The 18,244-nt window shown below is 36.5% G+C and overlaps 5 protein-coding genes across 8 annotated transcripts; 4 read left to right on the top strand and 1 right to left on the bottom strand.

Annotated features, from left to right (window-relative positions):
* Positions 1-1,767: 1,767 nt before the first annotated feature.
* On the top strand, positions 1,768-4,334 carry LOC9316453. Of its 4 annotated transcripts, none has more exons than XM_021029227.1 (5): positions 1,768-1,936; positions 2,356-2,669; positions 2,913-2,950; positions 3,038-3,980; positions 4,077-4,334. In XM_021029227.1, the coding sequence occupies exons 2-4, from the start codon at positions 2,378-2,380 to the stop codon at positions 3,974-3,976; spliced, it is 1,269 nt and encodes a 422-aa protein (XP_020884886.1). In that variant the 5' UTR covers positions 1,768-1,936; positions 2,356-2,377; the 3' UTR covers positions 3,977-3,980; positions 4,077-4,334. The 4 variants fall into 4 exon arrangements, with proteins under 4 accessions (XP_020884886.1, XP_020884888.1, XP_020884887.1 ...); XM_021029229.1 differs by having other exon boundaries at positions 2,353-2,669; XM_021029228.1 differs by having other exon boundaries at positions 2,301-2,669.
* Positions 4,335-4,914: 580 nt separating this feature from the next.
* On the top strand, positions 4,915-6,406 carry LOC9316452 (probable dehydrin LEA). The gene is made up of 2 exons (XM_002880339.2): positions 4,915-5,378; positions 5,960-6,406. Exons 1-2 carry the CDS (start codon positions 5,028-5,030, stop codon positions 6,170-6,172), a joined length of 564 nt encoding a protein of 187 aa, XP_002880385.1. The 5' UTR covers positions 4,915-5,027; the 3' UTR covers positions 6,173-6,406.
* Positions 6,407-7,738: 1,332 nt separating this feature from the next.
* Positions 7,739-10,785, top strand: LOC9314622 (probable receptor-like protein kinase At2g21480). Its single transcript, XM_021028534.1, is given in 2 exon segments — positions 7,739-8,236; positions 8,239-10,785. Coding segments are annotated over 2 exon segments (2,610 nt in total). The 5' UTR covers positions 7,739-7,881; the 3' UTR covers positions 10,494-10,785.
* LOC9316450 (SUMO-activating enzyme subunit 2) lies at positions 10,772-14,777 on the bottom strand. Its single transcript, XM_021028535.1, is given in 12 exon segments — positions 10,772-11,369; positions 11,599-11,696; positions 11,782-11,964; positions 12,058-12,151; positions 12,242-12,471; positions 12,565-12,831; positions 12,833-13,024; positions 13,160-13,261; positions 13,414-13,632; positions 13,704-13,787; positions 14,350-14,439; positions 14,526-14,777. Coding segments are annotated over 12 exon segments (1,878 nt in total). The 5' UTR covers positions 14,559-14,777; the 3' UTR covers positions 10,772-11,083.
* Positions 14,778-16,559: 1,782 nt separating this feature from the next.
* LOC9316449 (defensin-like protein 291) lies at positions 16,560-17,060 on the top strand. The gene is made up of 2 exons (XM_002880336.2): positions 16,560-16,701; positions 16,793-17,060. The coding sequence occupies exons 1-2, from the start codon at positions 16,650-16,652 to the stop codon at positions 16,987-16,989; spliced, it is 249 nt and encodes an 82-aa protein (XP_002880382.1). The 5' UTR covers positions 16,560-16,649; the 3' UTR covers positions 16,990-17,060.
* Positions 17,061-18,244: the final 1,184 nt, after the last annotated feature.

Genomic DNA, 18,244 nt, shown 5'->3' with positions numbered 1-18,244 from the left:
TTGCTCAGGTGAAGATTCAAACGAGCTGAAGGGAATTCTCCATGATATCAGATCGTTGAGAGCTCACTTTCATTCTATCTCCTTTCATTTTATTAAGCGCTCCTTTAATGAGCCTTCTGATGTTTTAGCAAAATCGGCCCTTAAGGCCCTGAACCTCTCTATTTGTATTGGTGGGTAACTCTGTTTTAGTTATCTAATGAATATCTTTGACCAAAAAAAAACATATAAGGTGAGAGAATTCTCATTAAAACCTTTTCGGTTTCGAAATTGTCCACATTGTTCATACGTCTCAATTCATATTTCATTCGAAAACTATCTTAGGAACAAAATTTACAAATTACTTTCTTCTATTCAATCAAAAACAGTTATAGGAAAAAAAAAATACTTTCTTTAATAATCGTTATCTCATGAATAATAAATAAATTGTTAGGAAATAAATTCGTTTTGATTCCCTTTCCATCTTTCCGCGTTGTGTCGTTTTAACATTGACGTGCCATTGTTCACCTAACGACAACGTCACTTTAACTCCGCTAAAACTAACGACTAAAGAACAAATAAGTCAAAATGTAATGTTTGGTCCTATTAAACCAAAGACTAATCAAACCGGTCCAATTCGCTAATCCTGCCGACCTGAAAAAGTGGACTTATTTTACTTCAATAATATACAAATGACATTATGATGAAAAAATTTCAATTTACAGCGAAGAAAACAAATTTTAGAATCTATACTAGTATTTTTGCAATATTTTGGTGACGGGTGGGCTAAAATTCTTTTGGGTTAATCGGATATCCGACCCGTTTTTAAAATTTCTTCACAAAAAATTTGTTGGGTCGGATTATATTTAACCCAACTCATACACCGGATATTCCATATTTAATAATTTAGATATTTAGAAGATTTGATTAAGATTTATAATTATGATTCTCCTATCATCTTTGTTTGATTTGTTTTTAACTGTGTTGAATCATCATATAATACATAAAGTAAAAAAAAAAATCAATTTTTTTTCTACATATACTGTGATTCGAAATTTTAAAAACGGACATATATTATCCAATTGACGAAAAAGTGTGTTCAAAGTTCTACATCGATTAAAATATTTAGACAATGATTCAGAATCATATCATAAATAAGAACATTGATAAAATAAATGAATTTTTTGGATGGACGGGTTTGGCGGGACGGATTTTTGAATCAACAATAATAAAAATATTAAAATATCATTAATCTGCCGCTTCAATACGGACTAAATCCTTCTTTTTTTAATACCACAATTATTAGACATATTAAATCAGTCTCATTTAGAAAAGATTGTATAAAATTAAAAATTGTCCCGTGGTATAATGTCTCGTGGTCTTAGAGGATGATATGATTTGTAAACTTTTATATATAATAAATAATCATTAAATTTTAAAATAAATAACAAATCACGGGACGGTTTAAGAAATTACGAAACGGGTTATATTTCGGAAAGGATTTATATGGCGGATGAATTTGAATCAATATTTATATACCGCTTTAATACGGATTAAATCCTCAGTTTATTAATAATTGTCTCGTGGACTCGTGGTATATCGTTACTTAATAACAATTGTAAACTATAATATAAATAAATATGTTACAAAGGGATACAATTTACAAAATATTTTTATACTAACTTTAAAATTAAATCATCCCGCGGTGTACCGGGTTAAAATAGTACACTCGATATTTAATTTGGTACGGTTTATGGGCCTTAAACCGGTACAAGCCAATCGGAATCTAATACTAAAAAAACCGGTCAAAAGACTTGGATTCGTCTCTTTCCTTAAGAAGGAAAAAAGAGCCCTGCTCATTTTTCTCACTCTAAAAAACCACCGCAATCTCTCTCTAACTATGTGAAAACGGTCTTCATTTTTTAACTTCCCGGCGACGTTCTCCGACTTCCGAGAGCAGGTTCGGTGATCATAACTTTCGTCTCAAATGCTTAATTCTTGTTAACTATTTTCGATTTTGTTTTTAGGGTTTTTTAGTTTCTATTTTGGGTAATCTCATCTTGGTTTACAAGTTCCTTGGCCCTAATCTCGGATCTGTTTAACGTTAGTTATGTGACCTGTGTAAATTTTGCCCGATTCAATTGCTATTTTTGGTGTATTTTTTGGATTTTTCTTAGTGAAGATAGTCACAAAATTTCACTTATCTACAAGTTAGTGAGCATTCGTTTTGCTTGATTTGTATCTCTCTTGATTTGATCCCAAACCTTGTATTGATAGTCATAATTGATTCTGATTGACTTCCTCAATTTTGTTTTTGTTAGAAGGTTTTGAGGTGGTTTTATGGATCTAACCGGAGTGTCTTTGTGTGGTGCTTAGTAGTTTTCAGTCACACGCTTCAGTTATGGGGAATGCTTGTTGTGTTGCTGCTCGAGATAAGATGGTTGTGTCTAATATATCGGCAGTCGAGAATTTGCAAAGAAACAATGTGAATGCGAGGTATTCTCCTAATTGGAGCTTTCGATGGGATAATAGAGGACGAGTGGCAGGTGAAGAGACCTCTGTCAGTTGGTTATCTGATGGGATTAGTCGTAACGATGTGTCTGATGTCAAATCGGAATCTGCTTTTGTATCATCACAAGGGTCTCCTTTGGACAATTTTCAGACGCAGTCATGGCAGAAATCTCCTTCTTCAGGTAAATTCCTTTATTGCTTACATCCAAAACCTGTTTGATTTGTCAAAAACTGTAGGCACCTTCTTTTGACCCGCTTCGAATTTAGGATTACTTTTCTACAGAAACTGCTAATGACATTGATATGTTTGTTGACATAAACTGTTCTCTTGTTTGCTTCTTGACTTGCATTTATTGGTCTCCATCCATTTTTATCGTTAAACTATGACTTTTCCGTGTTATGACATTACGTTATTGTTGTGGCAGATCAATCTTTTGCTTCCATTGGCACCGTCTCTGAACAGGTAAAAACTAAAAAGCTTTGTTTCACGGCTAGCTATATATATGCCATGTATCTCTGTTAATATATGACCCCAATTTTACTGTTTTAGATCACCCAAAAAACAAATGATTCAACCGACCCTGCTTATTATCCATCTCCTGCAAAACTGTCTCTTTCATTGGCTTCTCAACCATCATCATTCTCAGCGTCACCACTATCATCCCAGAGCCACTTGCCAATGCCACCTGCAAGTTCATCGCAGTTGAAGCTGACACCGCCCCCTCGTCTATCAAAGCAAGTCTCAGATGGTCGAATCTTTGGATTCACCTCACCGAGTAGAAGCTCAGCAACTGAAGAGAGGCTGGGGAATGAATCTCAGTCTGATGGTTGGTCCATGCAAGCCTTTTCCGAAATGATGGCGTATTCTCGCAGAGAGTCTTGCTCTTACGATAACGAGTGCTTTGGGATTCGTCGTGACAAGATAGACAATCATGGAAATAGAAAGTCCAATGATCAGCAAAACTGTGGTGCTTGCTCGAGATCCTTGTCTGAGAAATCTTTGTTGAGTAGCCAAAAGATCTTTGCCACTAACGAACTCTCTATCGCTGCAATATTAGCTTGTGGGCACGTCTATCATTCAGAGTGTTTAGAGCAGATGACACCTGAAATCGACAAATTCGACCCTCCTTATCCCATCTGCACACTGGGTGAGAAGAAAACATTCAAACTGTCGGAAAAAGCATTAAAGGCAGATTTGGAAATGAAAGCTAGACACAACAAGAGACTAAGAAACCGCGTTGTGGACAGCGATGACTTTGTCATGTTTAATAACAACCACAAAGCGGCAGCAACAGTAGCAGGATACAAAGGTAAAGCCCCAAAGCTGATATCGAGTTCAAGCTTGAGAAGCTATTCCCCAAAGCCTTTCCTTGCGAGACACTTCTCTTTCGGGTCCAGAAGTAGTAGTGTTAAAATCACGAAAGAGAATCATTCCGCAAGCTCTCTCAGAAAGAAAGGCTTCTTTTGGACCAAATCTAGCAAACTTTGAAACTGTAAGCATCTCTCTCTCTCCAAGCATCACTTGTGAATCTGAAGCTCAGGACTCAAATTAACGAGTCACACTTTATAATTGTTGAATCTTGTTTCAGATTCTGGGTGCTTGTTTCTCTTCGTAAGCTAGGGCCGAAGTCAACGTTACGTTTACTTATCAACGAACGGTACACACGTTTGTGTGTATTACAGAAAATTTTCTCACAAGTCTCCCATTTTTTTTTTTGCATTCCCAATTACACTTGTAAATATATATTTATAATAATATAAGGTAAAATGATCTGACAGTGCACCAGAGGATGTGAATTGGGTTAATCAGATCGAGATAATTATATTATGTCTTTTTTCATGCGGAATCGTCTTATACGTTTTATATAATAATAACCGAATGTTATTCTACTACAAGTATTTCTATACAAATGTTTCAGTTGAGAAAAAAGGTATTTTAGTTATAAATAATTGATTTGCATTATGATCCAATTATCAAGGTTCGTTTGTTTAGTGCTTTGGGAAATTAGTTACCAACACAAAGTTGCAATTGCCAATCAGCTCGTAAGGTTTGGTCTTGAATACGTCAAGAATTTAAAACTCAGAGCACCGACCTTCTTTAGCGGTTCTACGTCCGTGATCAAATCCACATGTGTCCATATACATAACATAGAAAGCACCGTACATAGAAGTAAGAAGATAACGTTTTTTTTTTTTTTTTTTTTTTTTTTTTTCCGTAGAAGATAACGTGCTGGCAAAAAAAAAGAAGATAACGTTGGTCTACCGAATCTATTAAAAAGGCAAAACGTTATTATGTCGGATTCGTGACGTATATTTTATCAAACCAAACACATGATACGTGGTACTCCTTTTCTATACGTGCGTGGCAAAAGATTTCACATTAAATACGCCACGTCTCATTTCCATGCAGATTAACATGTCTTATATATATGCACACTTGATCAACCTCAAACCAAGTGTTTTCTAAGCAGTATTTGAAAGAATAAATCTAAAACACAAAACAGATCAGAAACGAAAAAAGAAATAAAAGATTGTTGACAATGGCGGATTTGAAGGACGAACGAGGAAACCCAATCCATCTAACCGATGAACACGGAAACCCGGTGCAACTGACTGATGAGTTCGGTAACCCCATGCACCTAACCGGCGTTGCCAGCTCCGCTCCTCAGTATAAGGAGAGTACTACCGGCGACATTGCTGAGCACTCTACTAGCACTGTTGAAGGAACACATCCGGTCGATGCAGGAATACATCCGGCAGCTGCTGCTACCACCGCTGCCGCTGCCACAGGAGTCACTGCTGGTACCGGAGCAACCGCCACAGGGCAGCAGCACCATGGCTCGCTTGAAGAGCATCTTCGTCGGTCCGGAAGTTCATCTAGCTCTAGCTCGGTGAGATTCTGTTACATATATAGATTCTGATTTATTTTTTGTTTTCTTCAAATAAAAAACGATAAGTTATACTCCCTCTGTATTTGAAAAAATGTCGTTTCAACTGTTTTTGGGTGAATTAAGAAAGGGCACAGAATTACAAAACTAACCTTATGAGAAACGATTATTTACAATTATATTTTTGGTATATGTAGTTTTGGTAATTTAGACTGATTAATTATGATCAATTAATTGGGGGTAATTTAGGAAATTTTATGCAAAAGTTGTTAAAATGACAACTAATTAAAAACACAGAAAAAGGCTAGAACGACATTTATTCAAATACGGAGGGAGTAGTAGTTAATACGTTCTCACTCATATTTACAACTATATAAAAGTAGTAACTAAAATAATATTACTTTCCAAAAAATGTTATAATTTTTGTTTCGAAACTTTAAGAGTACCAAAACAAATATAGGGTTCTCAAACTTACAAAAAAAAAATCCTAAACTAGTCCTATGATAGGCCCCTTTTTTAACAAACCGTCTTATGTATTTGGATCGATCTTTTAATAGTCAACGATATATATGATTTTGAAATAGGAGGATGATGGGCAAGGAGGGCGGCGGAAGAAGAGCATAAAGGAGAAAATCAAAGAAAAGTTTAGTAGCAGCAAGCACAAGGACGAACAAACGCCAAGCACAGCCACTACTACTGTCGGATCCACAACCACTGACCAACCCCACGAGAAGAAGGGCATTCTCGAGAAGATCAAGGACAAACTTCCTGGCCACCACAACCATAACCACCCATGAATACCAATCATGCATATGAGGTCTTCGTTTCATGAATAAATCGTTTGCACGAATTTCCTTAGGGCTTATGGTGAATCAATATATATATATATATATATATATATATATATATATATATATATATGTCGTCTACTGAATTTTAGTTTCATGTGTTTGTGAATGTGACCATCGTGTGCTCATGTTCTTGTTTTATTTATAAAGAAGGAATTGTATTTTGCTAGCATTTTTGCTCAATTGACAACGGTCTAGTGCAACTAGCAAAAAAAAACGACCTTTTTCTCTCTCTTTGTCCCCTCTCGACAGAAAAATAAAAAAAAGCCAGAAGTTCTTTGATTACTGATTCTTCTTCTCCGGTGGCCACCACGGCGCTGTGAGAGGGAGCTTTAAAGTTTTATGTCTCTTTTGTAGTTTCTTCTCGATTGTTCTTCTTGCTTTTGTTTTTTTGGTTTTGGATCTTTCTCGTCTGATGAAGATCCGCGTTTTCTCCGGCATAGGTGGTTCCCTTTTCACCTTTGGTTGGCTTTTGACCCCGGCGATCTCGGCTTCTTTAGCGAGTTTGTTCGGCTTTGACTCCGGCATAGGTGGCTTCTTTTGCACCTTTGGCTGGCTTTTGACCCCGGCGATCTCGGCTTCTTTAGCGAGTTTGTTCGGCTTTGACTTTGATGGTTAGGTGTTGGTTTTGATGGAAAAGGTTACGGTGGGTGAGTTTATGGGAGCTTTTGGTACATCCATCGTGTTTGTGCCTTTGTCGAGAAGTGATAAGCTAAAGTGGGATCTACTCCTTCAAGATTTGGATACTCTTAGATAATGAGTTTTGCAGATATTTCAGGTATAATTAGATTGCACTCATGGTTTTGCCGGGTCGCGCGTTAAGTGTAAATGTTCCTGGGACAAGGGTTAAGTGAGAGATCCGATTTTTACCCTACTAATATTTTATTTTGAAATTTCTGCAATTGGCTATTATCGATGTTTTTCCGTTTGTCTTGTTGTGGGTTCTCCAAGGTTGTAATAATCGTTTAAAAGCTTTAACTCCGGGGATTGTATGTTATCCGCCGGCTTTAAGTTCTCAGACGGGCTCTGTAAGTTTTTCCCTTGTTTATGAATAATAAAAATCAATAGATGACCAAAAAAAAAAAAGACAACGGTCTAGTGAATAATTTCCTTAGAATTCTTTACAGTAAAAATACAAAAAAGGGTTATACAACACGCAACCGTACGAGAAAGCGTTAAACCGAGTAACCTCGTATCCACGCAAAAAGGGTTATACAACACGCAACCGTACCAAAAAAGGGTTATACAACACGCAACACGCAACCTCGTATCCCACGACCTCTACCCTACACACATGGCTATTTTCTGAGAGCATGAAGCAGGAACCAAGTAAATACACTGTGGAATCAATGTTCTTGAACTTCGAAACCTTGATAAGCTAGATCTAGTTAGATTTCCACTCCTCGTTCTTCATTTTTCTTGAAATAGAGATTCACTTTCATAAAGCCAACTTAACAGTTTACTAAAAATAAAACATTCACTAATTATAACCAAACACAATAAAAATACTAGCCACACATATAACAACTCTCTTTCATGCCCTTTTTTCCCTCTCGCTCTTTCTTCAACCACAAGCATCCCAACAATCTCGTTTCTTTTCGTCTTTTCATTTTCTTCCTCATTCTTCTCTCTTCTCTCTCTCCTTTCACGAAGGAGGGATGGAGATAAGAAATAAACCAAACATACCTATGTGTCTTGTCTTAAATTCTTCTTCCAGGCCCTTCATGCCTCTCCTCTTCACCATCCTCCTCTTCTTAACCGGCCTAGCGTCCGTGGTTGCCATCGGTGGTGGCCCAACCGCTGGCTTCAAACCGGCTGATGACATTCTCATTGATTGTGGAAGCAAGTCATTAACCAAAACCCCTGAAGGTAGAGTCTTTAAGAGTGACTCAGAAACGGTTCAGTATATTGAAGCCAAAGACGATATTCAAGTCTCTGCCCCGCCTTCAGATAAACTCCCTTCTCCTATTTACCTAACCGCGCGGATCTTCCGCGAGGAAGCCATTTACAAGTGCCATTAACCCGTCCCGGTTGGCATTGGGTTCGTCTCCATTTCTTGGCCTTCCCAAATGACAAGTTTGATCTCCAGCAAGCAACTTTCTCTGTTTTAACAGAGAAGTACGTCTTGCTTCATAACTTTAAACTGAGTAACAACAACAATGATAGCCAAGCTACTGTTCAGAAAGAGTACCTCGTCAACATGACCGATGCACAATTCGCCCTTAGGTTCAAACCTATGAAAGGTTCTGCCGCTTTCATCAACGGTATCGAACTTGTGTCAGCTCCAGACGAACTTATCTCTGATGCAGGCACTTCTCTTTTCCCTGTCAACGGGTTCTCGGGTCTGTCTGATTACGCATACCAGTCGGTTTACAGGGTTAATGTTGGTGGCCCCTTGATCACGCCTCAGAATGACACATTAGGAAGAACCTGGACACCTGACAAAGAATACTTGAAAGATGAGAATCTGGCTAAGGATGTCAAAACAAACCCTACAGCGATCATCTATCCTCCTGGACTTACACCTCTGATTGCGCCACAGACGGTTTACGCAACAGGCGCAGAGATGGCTGATTCTCAAACCATAGATCCTAACTTCAATGTCACATGGAACTTCCCATCAAACCCATCATTTCACTACTTCATTCGTCTTCATTTCTGTGACATCATCAGCAAGTCTCTTAATGACCTCTACTTCAACGTTTACATCAATGGAAAGACCGCCATTTCCGGGCTAGATTTGTCCACTGTAGCTGGCGATCTTTCTGCTCCTTACTACAAAGACATTGTGGTGAACTCGACTCTTATGAAATCTGAGCTTCAGGTGCAGATTGGTCCCATGGGAGAAGACACTGGGAAAAAGAACGCGATCTTGAACGGAGTCGAGGTCCTGAAGATGAGCAACTCTGTGAACAGTCTTGATGGAGAATTTGGAGTTGATGGTAAAAGAGCGAGTATGGGGAAGCAGGGGATGGTTGCAACTGCGGGTTTTGTGATGATGTTTGGCGCTTTCGTAGGTCTTGGAGCAATGGTTTACAAATGGAAGAAGAGACCCCAAGATTGGCAGAAGAGAAACAGTTTCTCTTCTTGGTTACTACCAATACATGCCGGTGACAGTACTTTCATGACAAGCAAAACAGGTTCTCACAAATCCAACTTGTACAATTCCGCGCTTGGCCTCGGACGCTATTTCTCCCTCTCAGAGCTTCAAGAAGTCACAAAGAACTTCGATGCATCAGAGATCATCGGTGTTGGTGGATTTGGAAACGTTTACATTGGTACCATTGACGACGGAACTCAAGTTGCCATCAAACGAGGCAATCCACAGTCAGAGCAAGGGATCACAGAGTTTCACACAGAGATTCAAATGCTGTCTAAGCTCAGACATAGACACTTAGTCTCCTTGATTGGATACTGCGATGAGAACTCAGAGATGATCCTTGTCTACGAATACATGTCCAATGGTCCTTTTAGAGACCATCTTTACGGGAAAAACCTTTCTCCTTTGACTTGGAAACAAAGACTTGAGATCTGCATTGGAGCTGCTCGTGGGCTACACTATTTACACACAGGAACAGCTCAAGGCATTATCCATCGTGACGTCAAATCCACAAACATTCTTCTTGATGAAGCTTTAGTTGCTAAAGTAGCTGACTTTGGTCTCTCTAAAGACGTTGCGTTTGGACAAAACCATGTCAGTACAGCCGTGAAAGGTAGTTTCGGGTATTTAGACCCAGAATACTTCAGGAGACAACAACTTACAGACAAATCCGATGTTTATTCCTTTGGTGTTGTTCTACTAGAAGCTCTATGTGCAAGACCAGCCATTAACCCTCAGCTTCCAAGGGAACAGGTTAACTTAGCTGAATGGGCTATGTTATGGAAACAAAAAGGGTTACTCGAAAAGATCATCGACCCTCATCTAGTTGGCACTGTGAATCCTGAATCTATGAAAAAGTTTGCAGAAGCTGCAGAGAAGTGTTTAGCAGATTATGGTGTTGATAGACCAACAATGGGAGATGTATTGTGGAACTTAGAATATGCTCTTCAGCTTCAAGAGGCTTTTTCTCAGGGTAAAGCTGAGGCTGAGGAGGTTGAGACCCCTAAGCCTGTGGCTGCTCCTGCTGCTGCGCCGACTTCACCTGCTGCCACTACTGCTGCAGCAAGTGAACGTCCGGTTTCTCAGACTGAAGAGAAGGATGACTCGACGGTGGACCAACACTCTGGAACCACCATGTTTACTCAGTTTGCTAGCCTCAACGGAAGATAAACTGATGAAGCATTTCCACCAAACCAAACGGTGTGAAGAGTTAGAAAAAAGAAGAAATTGATCTTCTTAAGGTAATCGGATTGTTGTATAATTTGTATGGTAATTTTTTTTTTTTTTTTTTTTTTTTTGTAATGGAAATGTATTCTAAGGTGCATGTTATAGGTTGTTGATACTTAGTTTCAAAAGACAAATTTTCAAATAAAGTGTATGCAAATCTTTTCATAATCGACAGATTCTTTAGTCTATTGAATTGAAAAAGTAGTCTGAGAATTCTTAAAAAACAAAAAAAAAACCCAGAAAATTTGATAACTAGAAATAAAGATACAAGGGAGCTCTTACAGTTAGTGAGAACATTACAGAATCTCTGGAAAGCAAAGATTGCTTCCCTTAGAATGAGTTCCTGAGCTCATCATCCAAAGGATCCTGTCCTAGTAAATATTTAACAATCTGAGTAGTTTCTTCTTCATCAAAGAATCCCTAAATCATACTTGTAATTCTTGTAGCATAAATTCAGAAAGTAGAAAGTTAGATCGAAATAAAAACGAAGCTAAAAAAAGCAAGGATTCAGGGATCAGATCTTTCAAAAAGGCCTATTCAACTCTTATCTTCTTTTTGCTCACCATCATGGGATTTTCAACCTCCATGATATCATCATCTTCACTCTCGACGTTCTCTGTTTCTTTGTTATGATTACTGGGCTCGGGCTCAGAGAGTTTTCTCTTCTTAGAAGCAGTCTCGGATCCTGAGGAACTCTCGGTGACATCGACAGGGTTCTCATTGTTTGATGTTGATGCGCTCTCGCCATTGGTAGCTGGAGACTGTGTCCATCCAGAGAGTACCATTCCTTCAGGTTCTTTTTCCTCGTCAAATTCTTCCCTGTGACAGAAACAGAATAAGTAGAGGATGCTTAAATCCTTTACCGTTTTCAGACATGGAAAGACTATCTATAACTATTAGGCCATTTGAGAATCCTAGGATAATGTCTGATGATAACTCATCTTGGTTTCGTGATTTGATGAAATGGAAAAGTTTAGGGAAAGTCGATGGTAATATTATCAGAAACCAAACTGAATTTGAAACAGGATTCAAAATTTCAGAATAAAACCTGTGCTTGACATTTATCTTGCAAGACAGCTCTTGTTGAAGATCTTCGACTGTGAGAATGCTTCCGTTCAGAATGGGAGAAGGAAGTTCTGATAAATACTGAAAAAGAAACACGACCACGTGAGAAATTGCGATATCTAAACCTGTGTTTTAAATGCGAATGGTAGAACAATCTAGACCAAACCTTCTCAAGATTAGCGTTGTAGTTTGCAACCATGATATCATCAAGATCATCGCCAACTTCATACAGAAGCGAATTCCCGTGCATAATCAACGGTAGGTTCATTCCAAGCTTGGCTTTGACAATTCTATCAACTAGATCCCGTAGTTTCGATTTGCGAGTATTGATCTCGAGTACTAAAGGGGTCTGTTGATGATAAAAAAAAACAAAAGGAAAATCAGATGACTGGTAATACAAGAAAGATTATGAAAGAAGGCTAAACAATAATAACGTTTATACCTTAGAACAGACATAGCAAGCAGGATTAGGTTCATATGGCTCGATTGGCATAAGCAGCAGCTTTTTGCTTGGGTGTTCTAAGCAATATGTCATTCTAGAGAGACATTGCGAACAAAAATGATTTTTAAATAGATATTAAGGACGCTAAAATCTTATGAAATACAGACGATCCAAAGTAACAAACCTGAACTTGTCCACATCCTTTTTCAGCACTTTGATTGCTTCAATAACAATCAAACCAGCAATAATGGCGTTGGTCGTAGCAACAGCATGAACAATGTTTCCAGCAATACCTTTCGCTTCAAAAAGGCTGTGCAAAGGAATTCCGAAAGACTCAGCACGGATATTTGCAGCAGCAGTAACAAATTCTACAGCTAACTGATCATCTTTGTCAAAAGTAAGGTGTCCTATTTCCTGCGGCAGTATATAGAAAAAACCATGAATTAATCAGTACACCGAAACTTATATATATAGACAAGAAGAGTTTACATATAGGACCACAAAGACCTTCTTTCTCTTGGCGAAGAACAACATCAATGCTTCTATGAACACAAGAGAATTCTGCGTTAGACCCCACAATTCCTGTGGATTCTTCAGGCCAAGCGACGGCATGACAGAGACCATCGAATCGCCATCAGTAACAGAACAATTATGAGTGCTTCCATTTTGTTGAGTCAGACTTTCAGGCAAGACATCCTTACTGTATATAGGCCTTGGCCGCCTGCGATTTTTCCATGTCTCTTCATTGGACAAAGCCGCTTCAATGTTAGAACTCTAACACATGATCATATATCTTTCTACCATACTGCTCAATATCTTCATCTTCTGAACGTTCAAATACATCTTCTGTTTCTTTGGATGAGCTTGCAGAGTTGTTGGATCGCACATTAAGATCATTATCTTGATTCTTGTCGCCAAACAACTTTGCAAAGAGCAGGTCTTTTGCCCATACAATACAGTGCACAAACTGCAGAATCAATTCAAAATTCATCGGCACATCAAAAACAAGCTCTATGCTTAGGACAAGACTATATCAGCCAAGATAGAATATAATTTCCCCAGGATTCACAAAATTTTAGAACAAACAAGACAGTGTTAATACCTTAGTTGGAGTGCTGGTTATTGTACACACCGGATAGGTCTTTGGAGCAGGTTTGGTTTGGCACTCATAACATTCTGTTTTTCCCTTTATATGCACAGTTACCTGATTTGTACACGCAAACAAGTATTGCAAAGTCAGATACGAGAGAAATGATAACAGTTACACCATTCAAGCCTAACATTGTAGTGCATCTAACTCATAAAATAATGATAAAAGAAAGAAGAGCTGCAAGACCAAAAGACAAGCAGAATAACCTGTCCTAGGAAGCCCGTTGTCCCACTTTCTACAAGAGGAACATCAGCTGCAAGACAAAGGCGATTCACATGACGCCTTGCGTCCAAGTTGTCCAGCCCATTCAGAACAACATCAAATTGCTTGAAAAAATCAACATCAAACTCGGGATTCTTCACATTTGCATGGTATGATCTTATATTAATGTGAGGCCTAAATCTCAAGACTGCATCTCTGGCAACCTGGTGATACGGTAAAACAATATTAACACTTATGAACTGCATTCCCTTGGACTTAGCTCAAGAAAGATTACCTTAGCCTTGGACTGCCCAACATGAGAACGACGGAATAGAAATTGCCTATTCAGGTTACTGACTTCAATAGTGTCCATGTCAATCTGCAACACAAGAGAATCAGTTACTTAATCACGGTTACAAACTAATCTTATAAGTCACTGCTCTATCCATTTTCCAAATCCAGAAATCCAGAAGGACCACAAGTAAAATCCAAAGGTTTCTGATCCAAAACGTTAAACATGAATCTACAAAATCCCAAAATTTAAACAGTAGTTCATGCAAACCAAAGTATACATTGCCTAACCAGAGTCTTAGAAATGACACTAAACCTATTGGCGAAGACAGCTAAACAGAGAGTCCTCCTAGACTAGAGACATATGATTCCATCTCCCAAGTCAAACTTAACCCATATAGAGTATCCAGTAGAGTCCCGATGTGATCTCATGAACCATGCAAATCAAAAAGCTCAAAGATGTAGAAATTACTCAAATCATCAATAACCCTAAAATCTCAAATCAAATCCAGTAGCACAATAGGAGATTTGAAATGATTGAACTTTCGTCTGTGACCCAGAATCTCAAAAGAGAAGAAGAAGACGAAGAAGAAGAAATCACAAGTTAAGAATACTAAAAGTCACGAAAACAGAAAAAGGAAAAAACTTACAATATGAATGTCTTCGAATCCAGAAAGAGCAAGAGTCTTCAGTAACTCGCAACCAATCCCACCAGCTCCAACCATAAGCACTTTCGCGCCCTAAAACACACACAGGAGAATTCAAAAGACTTCAATTTGAAAACATCCCAACAAAAAAGAAGCTTAAGGGCACCTTCAGAGCTTACTTTAATGGCGGATTGCTGTTGTTGGGTAGCCATGGCGGAGAAGTGAAAAGACGGAGCAATAGGTTAAGCGACGGTTCAGAGCAGAAGAAGGAGAACCGTGGGATTAGAAAAATGGAAGCTTTTTGGGGCTAATGATCTAAAATCGAAAGGAATTAGTGAACAGAGAGAGTTGATTTTCTAGGGTTTATGTGGAGGGATTTGGGAAATCTGGAAGAAGAAGAAGAGGAAAGAGACGGCTCTTGGAGAAAAAAGAGTCACGTGGGCTTTTTTTCGTGTTAATTTTCACTTTGGAATATTTAGTGTAGTTGACTTTTTTAATTACCGTATCAAATTCGATGCGAGTGAATTTTATGTAAATTGTGTTTGGAAAAGTTAATAAAAGAGATTTTTTTCATATAAATGTCGTTACACCTTCTTGGTCAATTTAGTCGTTTGATCGGACTCAAGCCTTTATTTTTCTTTCAAATTTTATACTCTCTCTGTTTCGTTTTAGTTGTCGTTTAAGGTTTTCACACACAAATTATGAAAACCATTAAATGTTACTCCCTCCGTTTTAGTTTAGTTGTCGTTTTAAGATTTAAATTTTGTTTCATAATAGTTGTCGTTTTAGGTTTTCAATGCAAATGTTTTGTAAAAATTCCAGTTTTATCCCTATTGTTTTAATGTTTTGACCAATGAAAAAATTATAAAATATTTTAATAAAGCAATAAAACATAACATTTAATGGTTTTCTTAATTTGTGTGAGAAAACCTTAAACGACAACTAAAACGAAACGGAGGGAGTATGTTTTATTCTTTATTAAGATATTTTATAATTTTTTCATTGGTCAAAATATTAAAACAATAGGAATAAAACTGGAATTTTTACAAAACATTTGCATTGAAAACCTAAAACGGCAACTATTATGAAACAAAATTTAAATCCTAAAACGACAACTAAACTAAAACAGAGGGAATACTAACTTTAGGGTATATGCATTACCTAACCTTACATTTTGAACCGAATTTCGTTTTAAGACCGATATAATTTCGTTTTAAGACATCGGGCTTTTATGTTCTAGTGGATATTCTAGAAGACGGAGAGATTGTTGAAACAAAGGAAGAACAGAATGAGAGCTTGGAAGATAAAAGAAAGTGCTACGGTACAAGTAAACTTGGGTAAAACAAAGAGTGCAGCTACAACACCGGGGAAAACAAAGCATATACGATATGTTGTTGTGGGATCATAGCATTTTATAATCATCTGTTTTGAAATTGCTGTGAATTCAATAGTTCTAGTATATGTTGCATTAGTTGCGGTAGCCAGTAGCTCTTCCAACCAATAACTGGAATTTTGACTAACTAGTCAAATCTATAAATAATTGATTGCATTTTGAGTTTTTGACTAACATGTAGTATTATAGTTACTGGAATTTGTGATTTGAATTGTTAATTATTAACAAAAACTCTTATTCGTGACTACTTGTAAAGTAATAGGAACGAAGAGAAGAAAGAATGAAGGGAAATGAAATAGAACAAATTATAATAAGAGTAATATCAATATCTATGCTCAGAAGACCAAAATATTAAGTATCTATCAAAATATAATATGACTCTTATAATAACACCTTTGTTACTTTTTTATTTTTAAATGTTATATTTATTGATTTACAAAATGGTTTATGTACAAGAAAAGAAAAAATTTCACATAATTTGAAAGAAATATGTACAAAAAGGAAAGATATATATTGTTCCTTGTCAAATTTGGTGATAAATCTTTTTGTTATATAATTCCAAATAAGGAGGATAGATTATGTAATCTCATATACATCAAATATTACTTCCAAATGGTCAAAGATAAAAATATTTATGAATGAGAAGGAATTACATAGAAAAATTACTTTTAAATAGTAAAGAATATAGGAAAGTAAATTCCTCCTAACTTTTTCCGTCGTAGTCTTCACCAATTAATTAATTACCAAAATCTTATTTTCAAAATCATATTATGTTTTAATTAAATTACTAATTTCATGCTCCAAGACACAATATATAAGCATCTAAACCACCACATACAGATATCCAAATGTGTTTATAAACTCTAAACCATAAACTAATCCTCATATCCAAAAATTTCAAGCTAAAGACATGGCCGCATCAAAAACTACAATCTTCATCGTTTTTGTTCTTTGTCTTTCATGTTAGCTTCTCTATATATATATTTTTCTTACATATTGATTAAATCAATCTAAGAGACTAAATAGAATGTGTTATATGTTTGCATTTTATAGGCACATTGTTGGTGAATATCTCTGGAATTCAAGCCACTGCACCAAGCTCGACATCAAAAGAGAGCCTAACAGCCGAGACTGAGCTGACCAATGGGGAGCGATGCAAGACGGATAATGATTGTCCCCAATCCCATCCATGCCCTAAAGAGTTTTATTATGCTTGCCTTCTTGGAGAATGTACTTGTATCGCTATTTGAGGAAGCGCTCGAACGCATAATCGCAATCTAGGTGATTGTATGCGGTTTAAATGTTAACATAAAACAATATATATGCATGGTATAATAAATAAAATATTATGATTCACATATAAGAAATACTAATATTATAAACCTTAAAAATAGAATCAAGCTCAAACTAAACTAAACATTTAAAGAACATAATTTTTAATATCAAAACTAAAACATCAAAAAACTCTCATAAAGAGAATATTAGACAAAACATCTATGTGAAAATCAATAATGTTAACTCATAAATAGAAATTAGAAAAAAAAAATCATTTAAAGAACATAAAAACCTTTATAACTACTAAATATTTGATGTCAAAACTTGTGAATTTAACGAAACAAACAAATTAAAAATTAAATGATAATTGAGTAACGACTTTATTGGACCGCCTAGAACCGTCGTCTATGAGCGCATATAACCGTCTAACGCCGCTTAATAACTCTGACATATATTTCTAACGTTAAGAAAGTAATAATTACGGTAAGAACACCTAGTGTGTAAGTGACTTTATAGACCATTTTTTCAGAAAACTTGTATATTGATAATTTGATAGATTGAATTATTTTATACTCCCTCTTCCCTCGGTTCCTAAAAAATTGATTTTCTAGAGATTTCACATATTTTAAGAAACAATCATTGTTTAATTATTTATTTTTAATAACCTATGAACCAATAGTAATCTGAAACGTTTAATCATTACGTCTTGAAATCTACGAAAATAAACTAAAAATAAAGAAAAAAATCTAGAAAATCAATCTTTGTGGAACAAACCAAAACGCTAGGAACATCAAACGCTAGTACATTGTTTTGATGATAGAGTTCTTACATTCATCCCGCTATTACCATCTTTTAATAATAATAGAAATACAACAAAATTTACAACTTTTGTTTCAAATTTTTTTTTTTACAACTTTGCACATTTAATCAATTCTCAAGCGATGCAACACCATTCGATTATTCATATTTGCTTGAATTGCATCAAAATTGTTAATTCATCATTTACTGTCAACTTTGATCACTAAAATTTTGCTTATGTAATTTGATTTCTGTTTTTTTCCTCAGATAGATGCAAAGGGTCAATCGCAAAATATTACAATGCAAGAATCACAACAAAAATCTGTATAGTTGGATTTTCTTATATAAAACTTTATATCTATTCTTTTAAAAAATTTTTTATCTAAAACATAGATTACTTGGGCAGAAGTTCCAAAAAAAATCAACTAGTAG

Source organism: Arabidopsis lyrata (genome assembly GCF_000004255.2).
Source record: "Arabidopsis lyrata subsp. lyrata unplaced genomic scaffold ARALYscaffold_4, whole genome shotgun sequence".
Taxonomy (NCBI): Eukaryota; Viridiplantae; Streptophyta; class Magnoliopsida; order Brassicales; family Brassicaceae; genus Arabidopsis; species Arabidopsis lyrata.
This window is presented reverse-complemented; position numbering and strand designations above follow the sequence as displayed.